The sequence below is a fragment of the Microcaecilia unicolor genome, chromosome 11 (assembly GCF_901765095.1).
Source record: "Microcaecilia unicolor chromosome 11, aMicUni1.1, whole genome shotgun sequence".
In the NCBI taxonomy this organism is placed as follows: Eukaryota; Metazoa; Chordata; class Amphibia; order Gymnophiona; family Siphonopidae; genus Microcaecilia; species Microcaecilia unicolor.
The window spans coordinates 77,768,216-77,795,288 of record NC_044041.1 but is presented as its reverse complement, the minus strand read 5'-3'; the positions used below and the strand labels follow the sequence as shown (position 1 = coordinate 77,795,288).

At 42.5% G+C, this 27,073-nt stretch overlaps 1 protein-coding gene and 1 long non-coding RNA gene across 3 annotated transcripts; one reads left to right on the top strand and one right to left on the bottom strand.

The window, feature by feature from the left end:
* Positions 1 to 213: 213 nt before the first annotated feature.
* MKNK2 (MAPK interacting serine/threonine kinase 2) lies at positions 214 to 24,301 on the bottom strand. Of its 2 annotated transcripts, none has more exons than XM_030218954.1 (13): positions 24,232 to 24,301; positions 23,397 to 23,561; positions 20,903 to 20,992; positions 18,443 to 18,544; positions 14,085 to 14,164; positions 13,031 to 13,104; positions 12,608 to 12,712; positions 11,447 to 11,502; positions 8,482 to 8,577; positions 2,678 to 2,872; positions 2,075 to 2,239; positions 1,409 to 1,452; positions 214 to 893 (listed from the first exon to the last, which is right to left on the bottom strand). In XM_030218954.1, exons 2-13 carry the CDS (start codon positions 23,442 to 23,444, stop codon positions 638 to 640), a joined length of 1,311 nt encoding a protein of 436 aa, XP_030074814.1. In that variant the 5' UTR covers positions 23,445 to 23,561; positions 24,232 to 24,301; the 3' UTR covers positions 214 to 637. The 2 variants fall into 2 exon arrangements, with proteins under 2 accessions (XP_030074814.1, XP_030074815.1); XM_030218955.1 differs by lacking the exon at positions 24,232 to 24,301 and adding an exon at positions 16,792 to 16,889 and having other exon boundaries at positions 23,397 to 23,557.
* A 1,212-nt stretch (positions 24,302 to 25,513) lies between these two features.
* LOC115481084 lies at positions 25,514 to 26,847 on the top strand. Its single transcript, XR_003943883.1, has 2 exons — positions 25,514 to 26,171; positions 26,603 to 26,847. It is a non-coding gene; the product is annotated as an uncharacterized LOC115481084 (long non-coding RNA).
* The last annotated feature ends 226 nt before the right edge of the window (positions 26,848 to 27,073 follow it).

Genomic DNA, 27,073 nt, shown 5'->3' with positions numbered 1-27,073 from the left:
AGTTTCTTATTATGTGAAAGAGAGCTTAGGGAATCCAGCCCCAAATGAGCAGAGGGATTTCAATATAGCTTATATTACCCTTCTATAGTGGGGGAAACCATCTCATCCCACGTATGTGCAAGGTTCAATTGTGTTAGGATGCTCTGTTTTGTGAAGTTGTAATATTTAAAAGAAACATACCCCAACCATACCCAAGAGAGGGCATCTAGTATGCCCTTTTTTTTTTTTTCTTTTTAAAATCGCTACATTTTTTCCTTGTTGAAAATATGACCAAAATGTTTTTCACAGTATCAAGCAACTTAGATTACAGCAGCTATTTTTTTTTTTTAAGAGAGCATCCTTTTGGTGTAGGAAAAAAAAAACATTAAGCTCATTGTCTTCTCAGATCCTGAAAGTGCTGTCCAATGGAGCAGGGAGAGGGAGGGATCTCTCTGGTCTTCCATTTGTCTGTAATACCATAAAGGAAGGAAAGGGGAAGATTGTAATTTAAAAAAAAAAAACAAATCCTGTTAAGATCAGCAAAATCTTGGAATCCAGCCAATAGAAAATTCCTGATCTTGTTGCTAAGCAGAAAGCGCTTTAAAAGAGGATCACTATACATACAGATATATACAAGAGGGCAGAAGTGGGCTAGGAATCACACATGGTTTGCCACGATGACCAGTGGCGCAGCTGGCTGCTGACTGGCTGCCATTGCTTTTGTCATACTGGTTCTCTGCCGCCGCTTTGCCAACTTGGACTCAGAAGGTGGGGACAGACGCATGGAGCATGAGGTAGCTTTGATGATGATTGGTCGGTTCCCTGTCTCTTCGTCTTCCTCGTGCTGCGCCAGCTGCCGGTTAACTGCGATAGCCTCTGCAGCAAAGGTGGTCAGCTCTTTGGCACTGCTGTTCCTGCAAAAGATGCAGAATACTGAATGACAGCTCAGACAGGCAGAAATATAATCCCATCAAAGATCATCAGGCAAGATGAATAATGCTTTTTACAATGGATAGTTTTTATAACTGAAAGCTTGTGTAGCAGGGTCAGTAATTGGGCAACTGTTTTGTCCATCACAGGAAGATACCCTTTATAATGGGTTTAATATTTGCTATTCATGCTGATTGTGATACAGAAGTCAAAATTCTTCCCATGCAGCCCCTACAGCGCAGGGGGTCCCTGCAAAGGAGAGGGGCCCCCTGGTTGCCTCTCAGGTTTCTTGGGGTTACTGTCCTTACTCTGGGGACCTTTCATTTGAATGCCTGCCACTGGTCACAGTCCTAGACTGCCCTCAAACTAAACACATACCTCTAAGAGGGATTAATCTGATCAAGATCTCACAAGCGACAGACTAGCAAAATTCCCAACCCAGCAGCCACCAAAACAAATGCACACAGAAAAAGTGTGGAATGCTCTACCAAGAGCCTACCTCTGCAAGATGACAGGAGTTGGGAGAGTGTTGTCCGGGGCACACTGAAATAAAGAAAAAATATTTAGAACTTTTGCTAGCTTCTCCCCCATCAGTAAGCATTTTGCACAACTAAAAGGGTGCCACGTAAGTGCAATCCCTTCCCACCTAACACACACACTTTACAAATACGCTGGAGTTGTGATTAAAAGGTGCATTTCACCAATAAAAAACTATGCACTCTATTATAGAGTACACTCGATCTGCGCCTAACTTAGGCATAGGTATTTAGGCCAGGTTTTAGGTGGCCTAAATGAGTGTGCCTAAATTTTCAGGTGAGCGTATTCTATAAACTATGCCTAACTTTAGGTGTAGTTTATAGACACGCTAAATGCGTGGTTTTATGGCGCAGTTTTAAGGCACCATATAGAGAATTTCCCCTTAAGTGCTCATGCAGTAGTTTGTTTTTTTAATAGCTGCATGCTAATGGCAACTTTAGCTCATGGCCATTAATTAAAACAAAAATAAATAAATAAATAAATAAATAAATAAAATTGGCTGTTTTCCAGCAGCAAAGATGGCCAAGGGCCCCTTATAATTTCAGCTGAAAGTGGATTTATAAGAAAATTCGATGCTTTCTTGAGTGTTTGCATATCTAAGCACATGCACCCTTTAGCGCATACTTACCCCTTGTACCCATGGGTGCTGCAGCACCTCTGCTGCGCTAAGTCGCTTCTTGGCATCTCGCACCAGGAGTTTAGAAATCAAATCTTTGGCTCCAAAAGAAATATGAGCCCAGTCCTTGTCAGGAAATTCATACTTCCCCTCCTGGATACTCTCAAACAGCATATTCTACAAAGGAACATGAGAGAAGACATCAGAAAGTTAACAGATAGCAGCAACTGAATAAGTTAAAGTCTAACCCTCCCTTTCTGGTTAAAATACAGATATTGTGAATTTTAATGCTGTTCTTCTATGCAACTACACAGATAAGCATAGATATAAAGGTCAAAACAGTTCTCCTAGTATGATCAAAATATTGGGAAGCCTTCAATATCAGAAGCTGGAAGTTTTAATCCATTTCCTCAACATCTCAGTTTCAAATTTTTAAGAGACTTCTAGTTAAAGAACTGTCAGTACAAAGGACCAAAAATTTACAAGCCTGGATAGGTAAATGTACTTAAACTTTGATCTGCAGCTGTTAGCTAATATTCTCTGGTTGCAAGCAATATCAGCATTACAAACAGGCAACCATCGTAATTATCTTTGAATGCCAGAATAGAAATCTACCTGACATGTGTGGCATGCCTCACCATGGTCCCAGCCACAGTCAGTGCCACAGTGCCCCACAAATGGGGGGTAACCACTCAACATGATATACTGGATGACCCCCAGGCTCCACAGGTCACAGCGCTTGTCATAGATGGTAGCTTCTTCGCTAAATGCCTCGACAACCTCTGGAGCCATGTACTCCGCAGATCCACACTAGAGAGACAGAGAGAGAGAGATAGACTGTTACAGTTCCTGCCTCACAGTACAGGCCTCCATGGGCACTACAGGCAAATCCACTACCATAATGAAATCCTCCAACCCACTAAGGGGTACATTTACTAAGGTGCGTTAGCTTTTCTAACGCGCCCTTAAATTTAAGGCGTGTTAAACGCTAATACATTTCTATGGGCGTGTTAGCGTTTAGCACACATAAACAATTTACACGCACTTAAAATGCTAAAGCGCCCATAGCGCGCCTTAGTAAACACAGGTGTAAGACTGTTGGAAAAATATGCTTGCACCTGAAATTAAATTCTGGACACATACAGGGTGAAAAACAAAGCAGATACGTATATAAGAATTTTTAATAAATATAGATCAGAATATAGTTAACAAGCTGATCTATATTTATTAAAATTTTTTATATACGTTTCTGCTTTGTCTGTTTTCCACCTTGGAGTTTGCAGATCAATTACCCTGTTTTCTTGCACATACAGGGTGAGACAAAAAAAGAAAAAGTAACCCTCTAGAGTTTTTTGCTGTTTTCTCAGCAACTGCTTGGAATTTCAATGTGAAATTTTACAGCTTTATTTGTTGTTACTATCTATGTATACGTGCCTGATGGAATGAGATTATTTTTAAACAAGGCGATGTTACAGACTTTTTAGTGTGACCACCCAGCAATTTTTGCGCTTTCAAAAGTGTTTGCACTGTAAAACTACTATCATTCGAAAAAAGAAAGCAGGGTACCAGCTTACAGTTAATGACAATATGAATTTGAATAATTTGATATGATAATTTACAAATCATGGGTGTGTCAGTAGCACACAAAATGAGAACCCAGACACTGTGTTAACAAGATTTTATAGCAAAGGTGACAGTGGCTGTGTTATCATCTCAAGAACAGGAAGCTCAGCATTGCTGAAGAAAATTTGTCAGCCTGCCTGCAAAATTCTGAAACATTGTTAAATTTCTCGTTTGCATGATGTTATTTTACTGTGTTTTAGGTCGAACATTTTGAATGTGTAAAAATCTCTAGGTAGTAATGCTAAAATGTCAGCAACATCAACATAGCTTAAGATAGTTAAATGTTTCATTGTAATAATATATAAGTATGATTCAATAAGTAGGTACAATTTCTCACTGAAATTCAAAGCGGTTGCTGAGAAATGCAAAAGGCTGTAGAGGATCACCTTTTTGCCTCACCCTGTACATAATCATACTTCAATGTGTACCAATTTATGAGAGCTGTTTTCAACATTAAAATACATTGCTATCTACTTTGAAAGGCACTGTATCTCACGACATTTCTATTTTCAATTTGACTTCAGTTTGGGTTCATAGGTTGTGCACCAAGCACACTCAGCCACTGATGACATGCTGTAAAAAGGTAAACAGCCATCTGAATCTTCCCATCCTTTTGTGGACCACAGTTCAGAATGTGCTGAGCTAAATGTGTAGGCATATGCCACACAAGCAAGCAGAAAAGACCTTACTTTTACAGCAGAGTTAGTGCAACATGGATGCTGCATTCATAAGCAGAACAGAAATGAGCAGAAGCATGTGTACTCTAGTTAAGCTTTCTAGTAAGATTATGCCTGGAGTCTCCGCCATCCTTGACTCAGTGAATCAAGTGAGGCCCACACCCAGCATCTGCTTCCAATGCTTTAAGGGTTGGACAGAAAACATTTGCATTTTCTGGGAATTCCAAGGGCAAGGGAGGAAATTAAAGCATATGGTGCAATACCAGGTCTCAAATTCCAGTAAAGAAAATGTATTTCTAAGAATCTAACGTGTCCCAGACTTCCCTTGCTATGCTGATCCGAGGCCAGATTTCCCCGTGCATCTCTCTCCTAGGACCACAACAGGGCCCAAGGGGTGCAGAAAGCAGGGGAGGGAGTGGAATTTTGAAAGGTCTCCTCTTCTCTGCAGGAGGATTTGAAGTACATCCAAGGAATGGCTGCGGAGGGGGGGGGGGGGGGGGGGGGGAGAGAGACAAAGGGGTCTATTTATGCTGATGAACTACATGTCAAAACAAAAACCCACTTGACTGAATGGGTAGATAGGCAAGAGAAGGACTTGGACAACATGCGGAGGACTCAAACTACCATAACAAAGGACATAGTTGGTTTAAGACAGAAAGCTGAGGCATTTGAAAACTCTTTTAGATGTAGTAACTTGTGTTTTTTAAATTTCCCTAGGGTTTTTTCTGTTATTACCAGGGAAATGCTCAGGAGATATGTTGAATACTTGGTGTGCCCAAGGAAACTATTCCTGCTTTCCCTCAAATCTACTAACTTCCATCTAAACCTGCAGAGGGTCAGCAGAACTTGGATCAGAACAATTTACCTCTTGATATATCTTAGAGTCTTCGGATACTGAAGAAGCACTGGCTTCAACTTCGTTGGCCACTGTTGCTTTGTCTCCAGATAAGAACTAGTTGTTAAAAATGTTTTTCAAAAACAAAGACAAGGCTTTTCTGGGTTTTTACTCAGAAGAGACATTGCCAGTTTCTATTGCTTACACCAGGAGTGCTTCAGATTTGTGCTACCTTTTACCTAAGTTATCCTTGCAAATGTGTATTTACACATAAATCTGTTAAATATGTGTTTTTTTTAACCTTCTCATCTCACTGATTTTCTTGCAGTGAAACAAGTTGTGAGGGTTTAGGTATAACTCTTGTGATTTTGCTCTATATATTTAGTTTTTGGTGTTCCATATTATGTTAGGTGTATATTATCCTGCATACCATTTCTTGGAATTAGTTCCATTTTATGAAGTCTTGGAGCCATTGATTTTGTGGACTTGAGTGTAACTTCCTTAATATTCATTCTGCTGAATTAGTTTTCCTTATTGTTATATTAGATGGATCGTACCACTTTTCTGTACAACTCTTTACTTGGTTGTTAAAATTTTAAATGGTGATAAATTAAAACAAGAAAAACAGAAACCCACAAAGGCTAAGTCCAACCACATAACAGCTGCACTTATGACACACCAGCGTCGGTTCTAATTTTTGTACAAAAAGATAAAACTTTCACGAATCGAAAAGAATCCGTTCTGAAGACAGTAAAAGAGGCAACAGCTATCCAATTAATGATGCAGAGATACAGCAGTTGGTGGTTCTGTCTCACTACAAATTCAAATTCCTACCATTTCAATATTTCAGTAACCATGTGGCACATCTCCCCCAGCGCCCAAACCTCAGATGCAATGTCTGCCTAGTGTCATCCTCCAATTTCCTCCCCAATCCATTCCCAAGAATCCAGAGGCACCAATGTTATCCCAGCTTCCATGACATTTGAATCTAGCACCCTTAACAGCACCCTTAACAGCACTGGCCAAGAGATGTCTACCCTAGGATGGGAGGGGAACAAGGCTGGCCTTGCACTTCAGATATGCAGGAGCTCAGCTCCCAGGCTGCTCAGCTACTTGCTGGGCTACAAAGAAAAGAAAGAAGCTTCAAGTTTGTGGCTTTTGACTTCCCCCAGCCAGCCATATGGAGCTGAAGCAGCTGGTGTAACCAGAGCTGAATAGCTAATGCTCAGACAACCCCTCCCCGAGACAAACAGGCGTGCATGCGTGCACACATACACAGGCTTTGTTCTGCAAGGCCTTAGATCTCATGCCTCAGTGCACAAAAAAAAGCACCCAGGCCAAAGCAGCCGACTGCAGACAAATTCAGCTGCTAATCCCAAAAACTCTTGCCATGGCAAGCTTTGATATAGGCACAGAATCTGTGCAGCAGCACACACCCTCATCAACAACAGCTTCTCCAAACCTCTGCCCAACACGAATGCTCAAATTCACAGTAGCTTATGGACGAAGCATTCTTTCCTATGGCTTCTCAACCTTTTTTTTCACTAAGGTGCAAGCCTTTGAGGAAAAGGGCCTATTAGCCAAAACTGAAAACCTGACCAGTGAGTGAGAGAGAGGAAGGTGCAATGGCTACCTGACATTTTAGGTGATAAACAATGGATAAAGACGGCGGCTTCCGTCTACTTAACAAAGTTCTATAGACCATCCTGTACAGTCAATTTGCTGAATTTAGATGGAAGGGGTGGGAGATGGGGGGAAAATCTATATTCTACAGGGAAACTTCCCACATGAGAGGCAGCAAACAGGAGGTGTGAAGGGCAGAGGAGATGCTGAATAAAATTATCACACAGTAAACCTGTTTACAACTGAATTTTCCCCCTGGGCCACAAACAACGCCTTTATGAACTCAGGGCTCCAGGGGAATAACGACAGATGCAGTTCAAGGAAACTGATAAAAGGCACACAGTCTGCAGTCCTCTCCAATTCCTTACATGCTACAGAACCAGTAGGTTATCATAAACGGGATCCAGGGCACTTTGTCTCTCCTCCTAGAGATTCCTGAAGCTTAGGCTGCTCCATAACATGCTCCACATCTCTTCACAAAGAGGATCAGATCACAGGAGCACGCCCCCTTCTCCTACAGGGCAGAGCAGACCTGGAAAACAGAGCCCAGGCGCATGTGCCATGTCCCCCAGGCACCCGCCCCAGGGCTCCTCCCTCTAGCACCACCAGTATGCAAGAGAGCAACAAGCACAGATGTCATGCCCACTTCAGCAGCCAATAAGAGACCAGGGCTACTGTTGCTAAGGGAATTTTTTTTCTGAGGTTTATTGTTTCTGGCTTGGCAGCCTGCCAGTTTCCTTAAAGCTCTTGAGGTCAGGGCTGCCCAAACTTGTCCCGTGATACCACCTTGCCCTCTACAGATTTTTTCAGAACAGTCACACAATGAAAATGCAGAAGAACTCGACAGATGCTGGGTAGAGAAAGGTACATGCAGACACACACAAACACAGCCTGGGAGTATGGCAGGAAGAAAAACAGGGCTGCTCCGTCTAGATTTAAACTAATGCCTTTCATTCAACAGAACCCCAACGAGAATTAGAAAAAAAAAAAAAGGCTACTTAAAGCATATGCAGCCACCTCAGATGGATGGCTGGGAAGCACAAATACATAAACAGCTTAAGTACCCAGAAATACAGTGATCTGAAAATAGAAGAAAAATGTTTTGGGGGTTTTTTTCCTAGCCTTTAATAAAGGCATCCTCTATCAATGACACTGTATATTTTTTAAATATTTAAAATAAATTAATGTCTCAGAATGCGTGGGCAAAATACAGGATTTTGTTGACCCCCTCCCCTAGGAACAAGGCACACAAATCTAATCAAAACTTCAGAGCAGTTTAATGTTACATCAGCTCTGTGAGGCCACAACAAGGACTCACCTAGATTACTCGTTAACTTATGTGTAAACACTGATAAAACCCTCATTCCAGGAACTTTTTAGCAGGTAAGCCAGTTCACGAGAGGTAATTTTTGTTTAGGCACTGAGAGAAAGGTCATTTCGATTCATGCTTTTACCCCTTCCCACTTTACTGGCGTCAAGTTGTTCCCTGGATTTCGAGGACAAATTGTTAGATAACCACCTTGAATGCAGGCACCCAAACTCAAAGCAACTGGTACATCTGGGGCCAAAGAGGAAAGGCCACTGGCCACCCCCCAACCTCTTGTTCAACAGTTCTAATGCCTCAACCCCCCCCCCCCCCCCAGTGGTACAGCGGTTCTTACCGGCGTGAGCAGCTCAGGAGTCGAGATGGGGGAACAATCGCTGTTCAGTTTAATTCCACTTCCCAAATCAAAGTCACATATCTTCACCGGGGAAATCTATGGAGGGATAAGAAACACAAAAGCCTGGATAAATGAATTTTTTTGACTGGAAGACAAATTAAAGTCTAGAACAGCATAAGAGTAGCAAGATGTTACGTGCCCCACACTCCTACCGGTCCTGGAATTAATCTGAAAAATATCACGAAAGGGAATGAAATGGCACCTCTCTTCCCTCCCTCTCCAAGGCACCCAAAGGACAGGACTTCCTCAAAACCTTTGGCAGGAGGCAGGGTAGGGAGATCATAAGTACATAAGTATTGCCATACTGGGAAAGACCAAAGGTCCATCAAGGCCAGCATCCTGTTTCCAACAGTGGCCAATCCAGGTCACAAATACCCGGCAAGATCCCAAAAATGTACAAAACATTTTATACTGCTTATCCCAGAAATAGTGGATTTTCCCCAAGGATTTTCACTCACAAGGCTGGTCAGGCAGTGCCCCAATGGGGAAAAAAAAGATCTTATATTCCCAGGCTATATACCAGAAAAATAAAAACAAAAAGTGTAAATTCTGGTTATACTCAGTAAAAATTGATGTAGTTAAAATTATGTAGTCTGGAACTCTAGTAATTAAAATGACATAGTCTGATACTCTAATTAAAAAAAAAAAAAACTTAACCATTGGTTGCAGGATACTCCTCCTTCCTTTTGATATTGGAAAAACAGAATGCATGCCTTAATGTTATGGGAGGGACGGGCTGCTCAAACTATCAAAAAATGAAGAAAGGCTTTTTTGTCGGTTTGGAATTGTTATTTACAAAATATCTTACAAAACGCCAGAAGTGCAGTACTGAATAAATTCCACTGAGCATTGGGGAGGAATAAAATACCTGTTTAGCATGCATTTGCATGCTACTTGCGATCAGAGCCCGCGAGCACGTTGTGCCGGCATCTGCACAGCTAAACAAGCAAAGAGAGGACCACGCCAGAGGCAGTTCGATCTGCTCACCTAGCTATGTGGGGACTGGCACTGAATATGGCTACTCCTCCCCAACTCTACCTACAGACTCCCCCAGCACTAATCAGGCAGTGCCACAGTGGTCAGAGAAAATATTCAGAAGCACTGCCTGGGACACTGAGGGGGTCTTTTAAGAAACAGTGGTAAGCCCAATGCGGGCTTCCTGCTCACAGACTGGCAGTAGTTCCCACCCCCATGCGCGCCACTTCCGTCACTACAAAAACATTTTTTATTTTTGTACCGTCGGTGTTTACCTGGCGGTAATCGGATAGTGCCACATGCTACCATCGGGTTAGCGCAGGAGCCCTAACTGCCACCTCAATGGGTGGCGGTAAGTGCTCCCTCCCCCCCCCCCCCCCACCTGAAATGCCCATGCGGATTTCTTTACAAAAAAAAAAAAAAAAAGAAAAAGACAAACTTTTACCCACTGCAGTAAAAGGAGGCCTCAGCATACATCAAAAACACACGCTGATGCCCGCGCAGGCCCCCTTTTACCTCAGCTTGGTAAAAGGACCCCTGAGTGTGATTTAACCGGGCAGGAGCCTCTCCTGCCCGGTTAAATCGCTTTGAATACTGGGCCTGCTGATCATGCACCATCACGATGTTAAATGCAAACATTTTGCATCCACAAGAAGCTTTCCTCATGCAAAAGGTGCAGAGCAGAACTAGGACATTTCCTTATGAAAATCATACAAAAAAAAAGTCTGATTCTGGTTTCACTTCAGTGACAGCAACATAAATCTTCTCGATTACCAGCACTCCTTAAACATCACTCTGGACTTCTAGAACAAATTCATTCCATAACTGCAACAAGGACCTACCTAGGAAAAGGCAACACCTTAAAATCATTAAGGTGATCCATAGAATATCAACATATCTATTGGGAAAATTGAATAAACCCCATTACAATGATATGTGTGTGTGTGTGGGGGGGGAGGTAGCTTTATAACAGTACACGTATATGTTATGTTCCTCTTAATTTCCCTTCCATCTGTGACCAGCAGATCCCTTTTCCTTTCCCCATGCAGCCTCTTCCCTTTTCAACCCCACCTCCCAGTATCCAGCATCTCCCCTCGGATTCCTTTTCACCCTCCATAATGTGTCGCCTACAGTGGTTGCCTCACTCTACACAATGATAGAGCTGTCACCAATTTCTAGGATTTCCAGAATTTAAACCAGCAACACATCTACAAACAGAACTGCAAATAGGTAGGTCTGCAGGATACCTAGACAGGAAAATGGAAACTGACCCAAGGCACTGCATGGAACACGTTATGCTATCAGCTGCAGCAAAATCAGACATTTTGGATCTGATTCTATATATGGCGCGTAAAAAATCAGCACTGAAATCAGTACCGACTATAGAATACGCTTAGTTGATACCTCAGTGCCTAACTACATGCATCTATTTACACCAAGGAAAACATGGCGTAAATCCCGGTGCATAGATTTACACGAATTGGGCCATATATTTTTAATTTATGTGTGTAAATTTTGGAATGCCCATGAAAGGCCCATTTCCCCACCCATAACCACGCCCCTTTTATTGCCTGCACACATTAGAAGTTTGCGCACTTCGTTACAGAATACGCTTAGCAAGTTGTGCGCGTAAATTCTAATCAGTGCCAATTAGTGCTTGTTATTGCTTGTTAAAAGCTGTTATCAATGATCATTAACTTAAGCCAATTAAGTCATGTGCATTGTTATAGAATTGGCGCGTATCTCCAGGCGCCCTACACAGAATCCAGAGGTTTGTGCCTAGTTTCAGGCTGGCCACACAATATGAGCTTCAAACTCAAAACAGTTAATTTGTTTCAAGCCCTCCTGCAAAGCCCAAGTCTCAGCAATTAACACCCCCCCCCCCCCCAAAAAAAAAAAAAAAAAAGAATAGAACACAAACCAATCTTACCTGACCTGGGCTTTCACAAAGAATATTTTCTGGTTTCAAATCCCTGTGTGCTATTCCTGTAATAAGAAAAACGATACCTTCTCAGCACGGAGTGAACAGTACAATATGTGGCAGCTGGCTTAAAATACTTCTTGGCCTTACTGCTTCCTTTTACTCCTAGGTCTCTTCAGCTACTGGATTTTTTTATGACCATGTATTAGAAGTGCATAAATAAAAATAAGAGCCTGGTGTTATCAGTGGGGTGGTTGGTTTTGACATTAGCTATTGTTTTTGTTTTAAATGTATTTATTCATTCAAACTCTTATACTGCAGATCTGGAAAACTGCTCCCTGCCTTGTACAACAATTAAAAACAATAAATTATTAAGAGTAAGGCTCCTTTTCCAGAGTCCATGCTGTTCAGTTGTTCATGCATTCCCCCTACCCCCTTGACATGCTTGCATTTCTCTAATACAGACTATAGTCAGAGGAGTTTTCCAAGAACCAATAGTTTTTAAAACAAGCTGACCATAGTGTCTTATAGCACACAAATGTATTTTACAGTCTTGGATGGAAGCTACAGACTATTGGAAATGGAGGATTCAATTACATTTTTCTAATCACCTGGGTGGGCGGATAGGATGTGAGAAGGGGAGGGGGTTTCTGATGTTCTTAATGCATTTTTCTGGGATGCTGGTGTTGTTGCATTTTTGTGATCTGATCTTTTATTGTTCAATTGCTCTTTAGATGCTGTTTCTTTCCAACAATTAACAAACATGTTAATTTAAAAAAGTAATTTTTTTTTATGATTTGGCATTCTTATCTACAAAACGACTCCTGCTGGGAGAAGCTTAATTTTAAATAATTTCAATAAGATTGCAATTTATTTAGTATTAATTGAACTGTCTCACTCAGATAACATGTTGCCTTGGGGTGGGGGGGGGTTGATTTTTGAGCTATGGGAGGTTATAAAAGCCAAGCCTTTCCAGAAACTGCAGTGCCTTGAGCACTGAGTGTGTTTGCAAGGGAGGGAGGGTGGAATGAGGGAATATGGGGAGTTACTTTTAATTGTAATCTGAGTTATACTTGGTGGTGTTTTATATACATTTCAATAAAAAGTTTGAACTATAAAGTCAGCTGACCTGCTAGTGCTTCAGTCTCGGTTGTGTTGTGCACGGCCTACCTTTATTGTGTAAGAAATCCAGTGCACTTGCAATGTCCCGGACCACAATGCTGGCTTCCTTCTCATTAAACTGTCGCCTGCGATGAATGTGATTCAGGATGGACCCTGCAAACAAGCAAAACATTATTTCAGGCTTTCATCTTCAGAAACTCAAGTGCAAATCTAGCGCTGGTCATTGGCAAGGTGGGTTTGGTGGTCTTTAAAAAAAACCAAAGTGAGTACCCCCCATCCTCAGGGGGGAAACAGAGCTGGGGACAGAGCACATGAGGACTGGTAGAGCATGGTAAAGAATTCTGCAGGAGCAGAAGCTTTCGCGTTTATCGCTCACTTCCCCAGCACATATAGACCTCTATTAAATCACGTCCGTCACCCAGAGAACCCTAGACTATTGGCATAAAGCAGAGGTGGAAACAAGGTACCTACCTCCACACATCTTCTCAAACACCAGATAGAATTTGTCTTCCTCCTCAAAGAACTCAATCAGCTCCAGGATGTTCCTGGAAGAGGGTGACAAGTGTTAGATGTGTAGCAGCCTTCAGCCTTTTTCCAAAATGCTGCAAAGGAAGCTAAAGAGCTGCAAAAGTGACAGAGGCCTAGCCAAAATCCAGAAGGGATGGCTGCACCTCGTTTCACTTCTAGGGAAGTCAGAAGCCCTAGGGATTCAGTCAGGCTGTCTCTTCCACACAAAGGGTCAAACACCTTTCTGGCCCATTACAAGTACATAAGTATTGCCATACTGGGATAGACCAAAGGTCCATCAAGCCCAGCATCCTTTTTCCAACAGTGGTCAATCCAGGTCATAAATACCTGGCAAGATCCCAAAAAAGTACAAAACATTTTATGGTGCTTATCCTAAAAATAAGCAGTGGAGTTTCCCCAAGCCCATTTTAATAATGGTCTATGGACTTTTCCTTTAGGAAGCCGTCCAAACCTTTTTTTAATCCCCGCTAAGCTAGCTGCCTTTAACACATTCTCTGGCAACGAATTCCACAGTTTAATTACATGTTGAGAGAAGAAACATTTTCTTCGATTTGTTTTAAATTTACTATTTTGTAGCTTCATCGAATGCCCTCTAGTCCTAGTATTTTTGGAAAGAGTAAACAGACGCTTCACGTCTACTCTTTCCACTCCACTCATTATTTTATAGACATCTATCGTATCTCCCCTCTGCTGTCTTTTCTCCAAGCTGAAGAGCCCTAGCCGCTGTAGCCTTTCCTCATAGGGAAGTCGTCCCATCCCCTTTATCATTTTGTCACCCTTCTCTGCACCTTTTCTAATTCCACTATATCTTTTTTGAGATGCGGTGACCAGAACTGAATACAATATTCGAGGTGCAGTCGCACCATGGAGTGATACAAAGGTATTACAACATCCTCATTTTTGTTTTCCATTCCTTTCATAATAATGCCTTCCAGTCAGTAAAGGGTAAGATGCTTCTGATATTCTAATACTGCCAGACTAATAAAGCAGGTCCTACCTGTGGCCCTGGCACTGATACAACATTTCCACTTCACGGAACACTCTGCTGCGGCTGTGACCTGGCCGCTTTTCAATAATCTGAAAACCAAGCAGAAAGCAGTCTGGTGTTATTACAGGCAGTAGCCAATGGGTACTGTGTATTAATTATGCTCTATAATTGCTATGGGACCTGAATGCATATATGACAGTGGTATGTAGCACTGTACTGACGGAGCACATTTAAGTCTGAAACATCTCTTTCCTCAAGAGCTTTCAGTCTATTATCACAAACCTATCTATGCTATAGATGGGAGGCATGGGGTGCTACAGAAAATAAAAAGATTCTAAAAACAATTCCCTTCTAAAATTTATCCTGAACGTATTTCCAGATCTGGGGCAAATATCTCAGCCTAGGCAAAAGGGCAAAGCTGCCACCTCTCTTCTTCCAGACTAAAGTGGTGAAAACAAGACTCTGCTACTCAAAGTTCTTCAGCAGGCACGTGTGCTGTGGCCTGGTATCTCACACAGTTAAGGGAATGGCCTGTTATCTCTCTACAACAACCCTCACTGTTAACTGTCAAAATACAAGGAGGGAGGCACAGGTCAACACTCATTTTGCAAAATATAAATAGTCCTTCCTCTCAGAGACCTAAGTTTTCTGTGTTTCAACAGGTTTGCTCTAGGTTTGTACATGTTTAAACTGGTGCTTTTTTTTTTTTTTAAATTGCAGCCTCACTGCCCTCTTTCATCCAGTTTTTAAAAATGGAGTCCACTTTCCACTATCTATGCTGTGGTCATGCTGTATGGGGCTCTGCTAAAGATCCATGCTTCAGCTGTCCGTGCTGTTTTCGTGCATTACACATCGGTATAAGGCCTGTACAGGGCTCTGCTGAGAATCAGGACAAAGGTACTACACATTCAACTCAATTTACTTAGATTTACAACTCAATTTACAAATAGGGGCTATAATGATTTTGACTGCCAAGTATATCTGGTTTTGTGCGCCTATATTATCACGGTATTTCTCCGGAACCCCAGCCAATTAAATACCTTAACTCAATTTGTCTAGGTCACTCCCTACCAGACTAAAAGTACATAAAAACAAACCCTTCACAAGCCAGCTGACTTTCATCCCCTAGAAAGCTCTTAGCACAAAGTGTCAGAGGCTGCCAGAGGGCTGTATTGATCTTCCTATGCAAACAGCTACAGAAATACCACTCTACCCTGCCTCCACCTCTCCTACCCCAAGGCTGAAAAGAAAACCAGCTGCCCCTTCCAGCAAGAACTCCCCACCCCCTACTAAGACAATGACCCCCTCACTACTATTTTCTACAGATGCAAACAGTGTACTTGATTGATATCTAATGCTAAAGGGAGGGGTGGGGAGAGGTGGACAGCTTGCCCCAGCTGCCCTCCCCTTTACACCCCCATGCCTGCTCCTTGCCAAGTGTCTCAGGCTGCATTAAATCAACAAGGCACAGCAAAGGGGCCAGGCAGATTTAGTCCCTCCCTTTCCCCCACCCCATTCCTGAACAGCCCCGTGCTGCTGGCATCTTGCGTAACCACAAGCTTTACATTTCAATGGCTTTCTGTTTTTAATTTCTTCCCTCCACCCTCTTCCCACCCACCCCCACCAAAAAAAAAAAAGAATAATTTAGAACTCAGCATAGCTCCACACTAAGACTGCCAAAAGACCAGATGCTGCATTTGTGCAGATGGAAAGCTCTTTCCAGACTATTTGAATCTCATACACTCCCCTAAATCTTTTTTCAGCACCAAGTTAAGAGCTGCCAAGTGGCCTAGTTCCTAGATAGTGAACATAAAAATATATGAACTGCTCTACTGGATCAGACCAAGGGTCCATGAAGTCCTGTATCCTGTTTCCAGTAGTGTCTAGGCCAGGTCACAAGTATCTGGCAGGGTCCCAGTCCAGTGCAGTTTGGAATTTTTCCTCTGTTTTTTTACATATGAACGCAGCAGGTGCCAAAATGCATAAGAGGGTGGGGTGGGTGCAGTTAAAACCTCCCTCCAGGAGCCAGGGCACTTGGCAGCTCTAAATTATTTGTACTCAAGGTACAAAATGTAATGTCTCCTCAGGTACCGCCCATGGGGAGAGGCTCTTTCTGGGTAAGAAAAATAAACAAGGAAGGTTATGCTTTTGTGCTTTTCTGACTCAAGATCTAGTTCAAAGGCGGCTGATAGAACTTCGGATTTTAAAAAAATCTGTAGGCTGCAGGACAGTCCAACTAGGAGCTCTGGATATCTCCACTAAGGAATTTCCATGTCTTTCAACTCTAAGAATCAGAAAGCAGGGCCCTCAGCTTTGGAGTGTAAGCAGCTCAGTCCTATTTTTAAAACAATTGTTGAACTACCTCAACCACTTGGAAAAATCAAAACTCAGCAATCTAGGGCAGACACTGGTAGGAGATCACAGTCTGGAAACCCTATTCAAGTTCTTATTTTCAGGGTTGAAAGGTTAGCCTGCACTCCTGCCTTTAATTTACACAGAATTTATGGTACTACAGATTAATGATCTTAACCAAGCCACAAACCCCCGTTTACTAAGCCCTGCAGGAATGCCGACACAGCTCATTCAGAGTGAATGGGCTTTGTCGGCATTAGCGCACGGCAGACGCTAGCGCAATTTAGTAAACAGGAGGGAAAGAAAACCACGTCTCCCTTCCCCTGCGATTCCCATCGCCCTGTTCCCTCCCATACTGCCCTACCTTTACGGCATATTCCTTGTTGGTTATCAGATTAACGCAAGACTGGACTTTGGCATGGGCTCCTTCCCCAAGGATCTCTTCCCGGAGCGCATACATATCTGCAGGCACAAAAACACCCAGAACATGCGATCAGTAAGAACACTTCTGGAATAATGTATGTGAAGCAGAGTCTTCTTTTCCTTGTCTCAGGAGCTGATCTGCAGGAAATATAACAATCTCAATTTTCCACTGAAAATTGGATTCAGTTCAGTTACCAAATCCCCAACTAGCATTCACAGAGAGAACACAAAGGGAATGGAAAGGGAAATGGGGCTTGATATACAGCCTTGCTGTGGTATTTTGCAACTATGTTCAAAGCGGTTTACATATATACAGGTACTTGTTTTGTACCTGGGGCAATGGAGGGTTAAGTGACTTGCCCACAGTCACAAGGAGCTGTAATGGGAATCAAACCCAGTTCTCCAGGAGCAAAGTCTGCTGCACTAACCACTAGGCCACTCCATGATGTCTGCCTCAAGGCCTGCACTTCCTTGCATCTAAATGTTTTAAATATTAATTCAGCTTTTCACATCATTTCTGCAAAGGAAAAAGAAATCTCTTCTCAACACTAAGCAGAATCTCCATCTCCTAGATGGGAATTTACTGCCTGCATGCTTATAAAGGAGCAGTTTGATACATCCTTGTAAATGATGGGGTAACACCCACCTTTACTGCCAGAAGGAAGCCATGGGTTGTAAAGAGGATCCCCTTTCTCACCTGTCAAACACATCTACAGCCTTTCCCAGTGCAACAGAGGTTATTTACCCTCACATTTTCACTCCAGTTACAAGAATATTTTACAGCTGTACCAAACAGCATATTTTACTATTCGGCCAAATACAAATAATGAAAAATATTATTCGGTCGAATTCGAATAATGGGCATTGAGCTTTAACATAACAAATAATAAAAGAAGCAATGTGAAATCAGAGATCAAGTGTTTATATGAGTAGGATTTAGCACAGTAGAGCCCTGAATTATTCGTATTCAAATTTAAATCCCTATTCGGGTGAATATGAATAATAGATTTGGGACCGGAATCAAATCGAAAACAAATATTTAGAACAGCCATAGAATATTCCAAAAAGATGTGACAACTGCATTCCAGGAAAAGATATTAAATTAACTCTGGAAGCTGAACCATCAACAAACCCCCTTCCTTCATGCTTTTTCTAGAAGACAGAGAATGCTGGATCGGCACATACTTTGTGTTTGGCCTGAATTTGTGAAAAGACTCATCCATCTCTTCACTGGAAACTGGTGACTTGACATTTATTTTAGAGGAGGAGGGAGGCCTCATTTAAACAAAGGACACAAACCCTGCAGTTCTTACACTTCACCAACTGTTCTAATTGTAGGGTCCGGTATCTCACCTCCCAAACCATAATTCACCTTGTGAGCCTAGCTGTACTTATCCACTGCCCCTCCCCTTCAAATTCAAAGAAGCCCCTAGATGTTCCTGACAGTCTTTAATTTGCTCCCCTGTCCAGCTGGTGTGCATCCAAATGCAATCACTAGATTCTTCTGGACATGGCATGGAAGAGAGAAACTGAATTTGTACTGGTGACCACCCCAATAGACAAGGGCATTACCAATACCCTTGAACACTCACCTTCAAACCGTCCTGAGAAACTGTCAGTGGCACGACAGCGTTTCTTTTTCTTGTTCCTTTTTTTGGCATCGGGGATGTCAATGGGTTGACTGGAAGGCATATCTGCTTGGGCAGAAACAAAAAAATGAAAGGTTAACCTGGTTCTACACAGCACGCAAAATAGAGAACAGAATCATTGAGTACAGGCCACAAAGTTCAGTTATAGAAAGCAGTAAAAGTGCCCTGTATATTCTGAAGATATAGGGCTGCCAAAGCTTGGCAACCACAGTAGATACCATTTGACCTTCTCTGACTATCAATTCACTCCAAAGCACCGCTCTGGGCTAGGGTATAGGACCTGTGGTCCCTACAGTCTGTCAAGACAAGACAGGATGCCAAAAACCACAAATTGATCAGCTGCTTCCCAATGGCTTAGAATTAAGTGACATCTCTACTGATCACATTGCTAGTGTTCATCATTTTCACTGTTTATTTCTATTACAGATGCATGATGGGACTTTTTTCTTCAAACTGTCACCCAATCCCCTCTTCAGGATTTATCACAGCACAGGCACCCCTCCCTCTATTACCTCCCTGCTAGATAAGAGCTGGAATGGAAACTCTCAGATGGCCTTCACTTTCATTTGATATGCCGCTCCTGCAGGCAGAAGTAACCAGTCTGTTTTCCTAGATACCACAATGAATATGCATGAGATTAGAAACCATGATGTTATGTGTAGGTTCAACAGACATCCTTAAAACCAGTCTGGTTAGGAACGCCCAAGGACAGGGTTCAGAACCACTGCTGTATGCAAATATTTCTCCATCCCATGTGAGAAAACATCTAGCCCTAATCTGAACCATGAACTCAGAACTCTTCAGCCACAGCACCTTCTCCAGAAGAACGCAAGACAAGCCACACTGAACCACATCAAGGTCCATTGAGTCCAACACCCGATCTCTGGCAGTGGCTAGTCTAGGTCACCAAGCAGAATGCAAAAAGCAGATCCAGTTTCTCATAGCTCATTTCCATGGATAAGAGATGGCTTTCACAAATATAGACAGCTAATCATTTTTTTTATGAGCTTCTCCTTCAGGAACGTGTCCAAACCTCTTCTGAGCCCTGCTAAGTTCATCGCCTTGATCACATAGTCCAGCAACATATTCCACAGCTTAATGCTTCACCGCGTGAACAAAATTTTCTATATGTTGTTTTCAGTCTGCTGGTCATTATTTTTCATGAAGCATTTTCTTGTTGTAGTATTGTTTGAAAGGTTAAGCTAACGTTCCTTGTTTAACCATCCCATGCCGCTTATAATTTAAAAACTTCTGTCAAATCCCATTGGTCACTTTTATCCATGCCAAAGAGACCTAACTTGTTCAACCTTTCTTTTTCTATTGCTCACTGCTCTGCTCTGCTGTGTACTGTATTAAGAACAGAATATATTTGGCACTAAATAAACCACAAGGGAGATGGTTCTATCCCTTTTGCTGCCTTTCTCTGAACCTTTTTCTAGTTCTGCACCAGGAACCTACACAGAGGCAATCATTTTCTAAGTTTTGTTCTCCGTTCCTTTTCAAATACTGTAACATTTTCTTTTTTCACTGTGCTAAAATATCAATGTATTTATTTATTTATTTATGTATTTATTTTGTTGCCTTGTATCCCACATTTTCCCACCTCTTTGCAGGCTCAATGTGGCTTACATGGTACCGTGATTGGCGTTAACTGATTCTGGTGTAACAATTACAAGTTGCGAGTAATATCAAGGTGATATTATGGTAGAGTGAGAGACATGTATGGTAAAGACAATTGGGGAGAACTTAGTAAGGGAAGGAAGAATAAGGATATGTCCGTTGATGATCTTTGGTTACGTTGTTATTATTGTATTATCCGCAATGGCTCCAGGAATGTTTTTCTTGGGTAGTGATTCCAAACTTGGAGCCCAGCATTTTGTATTTGCAGTTGGGATTATTTATCCCTGGGATAAGCAGTGTGGAATCTTACTTTTTGGCATCCTCCAGTACTTGTTACCTGATTAGCCACTGCTGGGAAAAGAAGAAACAGGATACTGAGCTTGATGGACCTTTGGTCTGATGCAGTATGGCAAGTCTCATATACTTATTTGAATAAGTTTGTGCCTATCCACATTAAATTTCATCTGCCATTTAGAGATGCCCAGTTCACCATCCTCTATAATTTTAACTTTGAATAACTTGCCATCATCTCACTCGTGGCTCTTTTCTCCAAATCATTTATGAAGATGTTAAGCACAGACCCTTGGAACACTTCACAATTGACTTTTTTCATTTGGAAAACTGACCATTTAGTCCCTACTCTGTTTCCTATCTTCAATCAAAATTTTCTCTTCCACTGGAAATGCCAGTCCAAAAAAATCCAGGACGCCAAGATTTTTTTTTTTCTAAGCATTGGACATTGAGGGGAAGAAAAGCTCTATAGTGTGCATGAGAAAAACTTACCAGGACGGGCAGGGCATTCAAAATTAAAGACAGACCCCAGATGATGTGTTTCAGTGTCATTGTAGCCCACCAGTTCAAAAGGATCTGTCCCTGGAATAAAGAGGAAATGAAAAAGTGATGCACAAAGCAGCCACACATCTGGGATTTCCTCTGTCAGAAGGAGAAACTGCTGATCTCAGCTAGATGTCCAGCACATCACAGTACAGCTGCTACAAGTGCCTACTTTTATAAACATTACAGACTAAGGTTACAGTACACAAAATGTAACATATCAAGTAGATGTGCAGAAGAGCATTTAAAAATCTTAAGAGGTTTAAGGCTTATATAGACTAATCCACCGACTTTCAAAGTGATATAACAATAAAACAAATGTAGTCTAGAACAAGAATAAAACACGCCATCATATATCAAGACAAGAACATTATGTACTGATTTCTCCCTTGTATCTAATCGCTATGGTGGTGGTGGGGGGAGCCAGGGAGGAGGTCAAGGAGGTAATGACCTAGTCTGCTGCAAACAGGAGACTGTCTACCCAGCTGAATTCCTGACCAAAACAAAAAGTGGAAGACCCAGGATAAGAATAAAAAGCACAATAAAAAAAATGAATATTAAGAGCGGTCTTAAATTTAGGAGTAGATAGGCTTTCCTCCAAATTTGATCTCCACTGGAAGACTTTTCTAAAGCAGGGCTGCTTTTCATGTAGCTCTTCAAAGCAAGTTAACAAATAATGGACTTGATTAATCATTTTATATAATCTTCATGGAACATTATCTGCTTATTACTTTTATACTGTAATTAAGATTCTCCTGTTTGACCCTTCTCTGTTACCAATATTCATTTTATTTTTACTTGTAAACCACTTAAGATATTTTATGATTGGTGGTATATCAAATAAAGTTGAACTGTTGACTGAAGGTAAGCGGTTGATGATCCTGCATAGATCTGATTGGTGGAATGAGCAAGCCAGCATAACATGGAGTACTCAAGTAGATTTGGCATTAGAAAAATCATCTTAAAAACTGAATTCAGTCAGGAATCGGTAACCAGTGCCACTCAAAGCATCAAACGTCCTTAAACCTGAGAGTCCTGACAGCTGATGGAAGCAGCCCCAAACTCCCAAATGCCAACAATAAGAGCTGCAAGTCAGTTCAAGGTCTCCAGTTTCAGAAAGGCCATTTCACTTTGTTTACATGCAGAATCATGGCCAGTCACACAGACAGTTATTCTATAACATTCTCCCTGTGATATGCATCTGATTTCCACTGTGTTCCAGACTTGCTCCAATCCTACATGACCAGTTTATTTCCCATGCTCACTCTCTGGCAGAGCTGCACCAGCAACACTGAACTAGATTGATTAATACCACTGCTATATTAGCCTGGACTTTCCCCACATTCCAGCAAGCTGTAAAAGCATAGGCAAGGAGTGTTCGGTGCACTTTACCTTTTTATCTGGGTTTTCCAGCCCGTAGGTACCAACATCTGCAGCACTGGCACAGAAGGACTGGCACAGCTCAGTACAGTGCCCATGGAGACAGACAGAACTCAACCCATCTAGACAAATCAGTTTACTGCACCAATCCATCCATACTGTAATTTCATCCCCATCCCCTGCCTCCTATATCAGCCTGCCACATTTGCAGATTTGAGATGTAGGGACTAAACCCATCAGCATTAGCTTTTGATAATGTCACTCATGTTTTTACACCAGGTTCCGCTTACATTTGTTTCTTTTCAGAGGAAGCAGCCTTTCAGGTTTATTTGTATTTTTAAGTCCCTCCCCTGCTCACTTTCCAACAGTAGGACCAACTAAGAACTCAGTGGTGCTGCTGTGATACTTCTCATCAGAACAGGCAGTAGTAGCCACCTCATACAGCCAGAACCTGAAATCATGCTGTCATCAGATAAGCAGATATGGCTGTAAGACACATGATTAGTTTTGGGTTTTTTTAATGCGAAAATAAACCGCATCAGTTAAAACAAAGACAAAGGAAAAACCGAAAAGAGCAAAACCATGATCAAAACGTTAGTAAGTCTTTTGGAAACTACTTTAGTACTGCTGCTTTAAATTACTCTTTCATACTTCGCCCAGCAACAGGTTTATTTTAATGAGATGATTCAGATAATGAACCCTCCCATTCTAAGCCCCAGTAGGACTGACGCCACCCTTTAATAACCAGTTAAAAGAACGTGTAATTATTGTACCCCCCCCCCCCCCCCCAACTCATCCGACGCAGGCTGAAGTTCGACCATGGCCAGCGGGCCATCAAAAAGCGCATAGCCTAGCCGAAATCCTTCGTTTTCAAAGTATAACCATTTTTCTGCAATTCATGCAAGATACCGAAAGGACAAATAAACATGGCTTAGAACCGCATCCATTTCTATTACGGCAGACCCCGGGCTAGATCCTTCGCCTCTTTATCGCCCTTTCACGCACAACAGAACATCTCACTGCACATTGCTAATTCTGTCTTTACTGATAGACTGCCATTTACCTTGAAGGAACGGTGGAAACCCTTGACTTCTGTCTTCTTCTGAACCATTCTGAGATTGAAACGTAAAAAATACAAGTGACGGTGAAGGGGGGGACGGGACTGCAGACCCCAAAAATAATCCGGACAGGGGAAGGGGAGCTAGTCCTCGATGGCTGGGAAGAGACCCTAAAGGAAAGAAAATGAACATTGAGACGAGTCCTGTACATTATTTCATTTTCATCATCTGCAGCATTTTCCTCGCAGAACCCCCCCCCCCCCCCCCGCAGAAGAGGAAACAAGGGGTGCAAGTCTAAAAGCCCTAAACTACAGTAGGTTGCTCCCATCGCATCCCCCGCCGGATGGTTAACCAAGCCAACACACAATAAAGAAAACCCCCCTTTGTAAACGCAAGGAAGATGCAGACGCCCCGTATATCCAGCTCTGCAATTTCTCTTTCCCCGGTTATTGAAATGGCCTTTTTCTATTTTTACTGCAACTACGTTTCCGCTTTAAACTCCAATCTGGTACATTTCAATACGCCCCCTCTGACACTTTCGTCTGCAAGAATGTAAAGGGGGGGGTGTGTCCCCCTCTCCCCCCCCCCCCCCCTCCATTGCTCTGTACATATCGAATGCATATTTCTAGGTTTTAAAAGCTCCCCTCCATGCAAGTCACTGGCCTGTAAAATTAATAATAATGTAACTGGCCTCCCTAGTGTTAAACGAAAGCTGAGCTTCTAACTTTCAGGTTTGCAAATGATGATCCATATAAAAATTCTTTCTTAACTGTGTTGGGGTAGAGCAGTTCCTCTGCTATATTTGGGTAGGCGGAGGGGGGTGGAGGTGGGCTCGCTTACCTTACTGGGCGCTCTTGCAGTGGGCACTGCAGGTGGTATCACAGCCCGGACCGCTACAGATGGAAACCTCTTTTCACAGTTCGGCTGCTCTTCGCTGCCTCTATATAACCTCCCTAGTCGTCCCACCCCCCTGTGACACACTGGCCCCAGTACGTGCTGACAAACAGCCACTAATCAGATGCAACGTTCTCCTTCCTATCCTATACCAGTTCAAACCAACCCTGCAGCAGTGGCTGAAAGAACCTCCCCCTAACCCTACACTGGATCGAGCTTAACCCTAAATCAGACAGACTTTGTGTATACAGCAGCAGCAGTGGAGCTTGCCATCTGAAGCCTTAGTCAGACCCTATGTATACGTTATTAGAGACCACCAGCAGATCTCAGACCCCAGTCAGCCCCTAAATTTATTCATTACTGTAGCCTGCCCTTGATTTGACGCCTTAGAATAGGCAGACCTCCTAGAGAACCACCAGCCATCTCAGACCTGAGTCAGACACTATATAAACATACATTACTGTAGACTACCCATCTGAAGCCTGGCTGGCAGAGCCCTATATATATATTAACAGAGCCGTCAGACTCTATATACAAAATACTAGAGCCTGTGCATCTGAATCCTTAGTCAGACCCCCTAAATATAAATTACTAGAGCCTATCTGGGTCAGACCCTATATACATTACTAGAAGCCCACCACCCATCACAGACTTGAGTCAGACGCTATACGTTTATAAGTCAGGGTGATATATGGTTATAACAGCGACCATCGTCCAGACCCTGCACATCAGGCAGCAGCAAATCAGATATTTAATTACAAGCAGAAGTGAACAAAAGGCTGCGGTTTTTATTATTTCTATTATTATTTGCAGGCCCTGCGAGCTCTATCCTGGAAATCCGAGTCTGGGGTGATCAGTTTTGCTGGCAAATAAAAGGGGTCGCACCCCGTTGCGCTGGACTGTAAGGGATCGGCAGCAGCGCTGGGAAAGACTCCAGCAATCTGGCGCAATTTTGGTTCAGTTCTAGGGGGGAGGTGAGCCGCTCACGCCCCTTTCACTCGCCACAGGGAAGTGATGCTGGCAGTTTGCATCCCAAAGACCCAGGCTGTACTGGACCAGTATCACCTTTTTTTTTTGTTTGTTTGTAAAGATTTCGGCGGTTTCCACACCACTCATTCCGATTTGACACTGTCTGTTTTGCTTTTCACTACAGCCCCCGCCCCCTTCAGCCTACGGTTATCAAAGCTGATGGCGACATCTGATCATTCCAAACAGAGACGGTGCACAAACAAGGCAGTAAAACGCTAATGAACTCCTGTGCCCCAGCGATAGGGAAGAAACTTTATTACAGCAGTTCTAGAGGTAAAGCGCAATTAATTAGAGAGACTGGATTAGTTGTTACCTGACATTCAAAGCCGCCAACGCTCCCATTTTTTTTTTTTTGCACTTATGACCTTTATAAGCTTACTCTGCCCCATAATCTTTTAGTGGAAGGTAATTGCGTGTTCTTTGTCCATTTCTAAAACACTGTTTCTGGCTCTATGCTTATTCCAACCAAACGCAGTTTGGAAGATTCCGCTAATGGAAGCCCTCCGATGGTCCAGCGGCCCTAGTGCTGCATGCTACTGGCGACACCTAGTGGTTGGCCAAAGAGCAGCATTGAAGTAGCACTGAATGAAACTAGCTGCATCTTGATCTGTCATTAAAGGATGCTGCAATAGTGGCTGTGAAGGGCAAACAGTAGAAATGATGTACAGTGGACCTCTGTTGAGAGCTCCATGATGAGCCTGCAGAGCCCTGCCCTTTGTTTTTGTGGCTGTGGCTGCTGAAAGTGACTGGAGCTATGCAGTTGGTGCTAAGGTGACCCCTGGTAGTCTATGGATGGCTGTGTACTGCTACCACCTTGTCTCCAGAAAGGAAGAAATGACAGGCTGCAACTACTCCAGGTAAAAACAAACAAAAAAAAAACAACAACAACACACACCTCCTCAAGGTACATGAACAGACAACTTTTTGCAAAGGTATAGAACAGATGACCATAAATACATTTGGGTACTTTTTTTTTTACATTTGTACCCTGCACTTTCCCACTCATGGCAGGCTCAATGTGGCTTACATATTGTATACAGGTACTTATGTGTACCTAGGGTAATGGCGGGTTAAGTGACTTGCCCAGAGTCACAAGGAGCTGCCTGTGCCTGAAGTGGGAATTGAACTCAGTTCCTCAAGACCGAAGTCCACCACCCTAACCACTAGGCCACTCCTCCACTCCACTTTAATAATTGCAAACTCATTTCACATCATTGAAATGATGTGCTTGTTTTTTTTCTGTATATTTATACTCTTTTTTTTGTTTGTTTGTTTGTTTCTTCACCAGTTTTCTCTCCACCACATTCCCCAGGACAGCATTCCAGGCATCTGCCACTCTTTCCATGGAAAAAAAAAAGTTTCTTGAAGTTTTTCCATCCAGAGTCTTCCTTTCTGCAGCTTCATATCATGCCCCCTAGTCCTACAGCTTCCTTCCCTTGGAAAAAGGTTCCTTTCCTGTGTGTTAATGACTTTCAAGTATGTCATTATTTGTAGCCATATCATATCTCTTTTGAATAAACATTATATTCTGGAATGCACAGAATGGAACTGTGTCCCTTTTGTTATGATGTTTTTATTGTCTGTACACCACCCAGACAGGACTTTATGAAGCTGGGAGGGTGGGGTATAAGTCTTGTAAATAGTAACAGAATTTAAAGACAGTCTGAGACAAGTGCAGAGCATCCTTACATGCCAAGAAGTAAGGGAAAAGGAAGTTAACCAGGCAGAGTGGATGCACTTTGATCCTTATCTGCTAAGG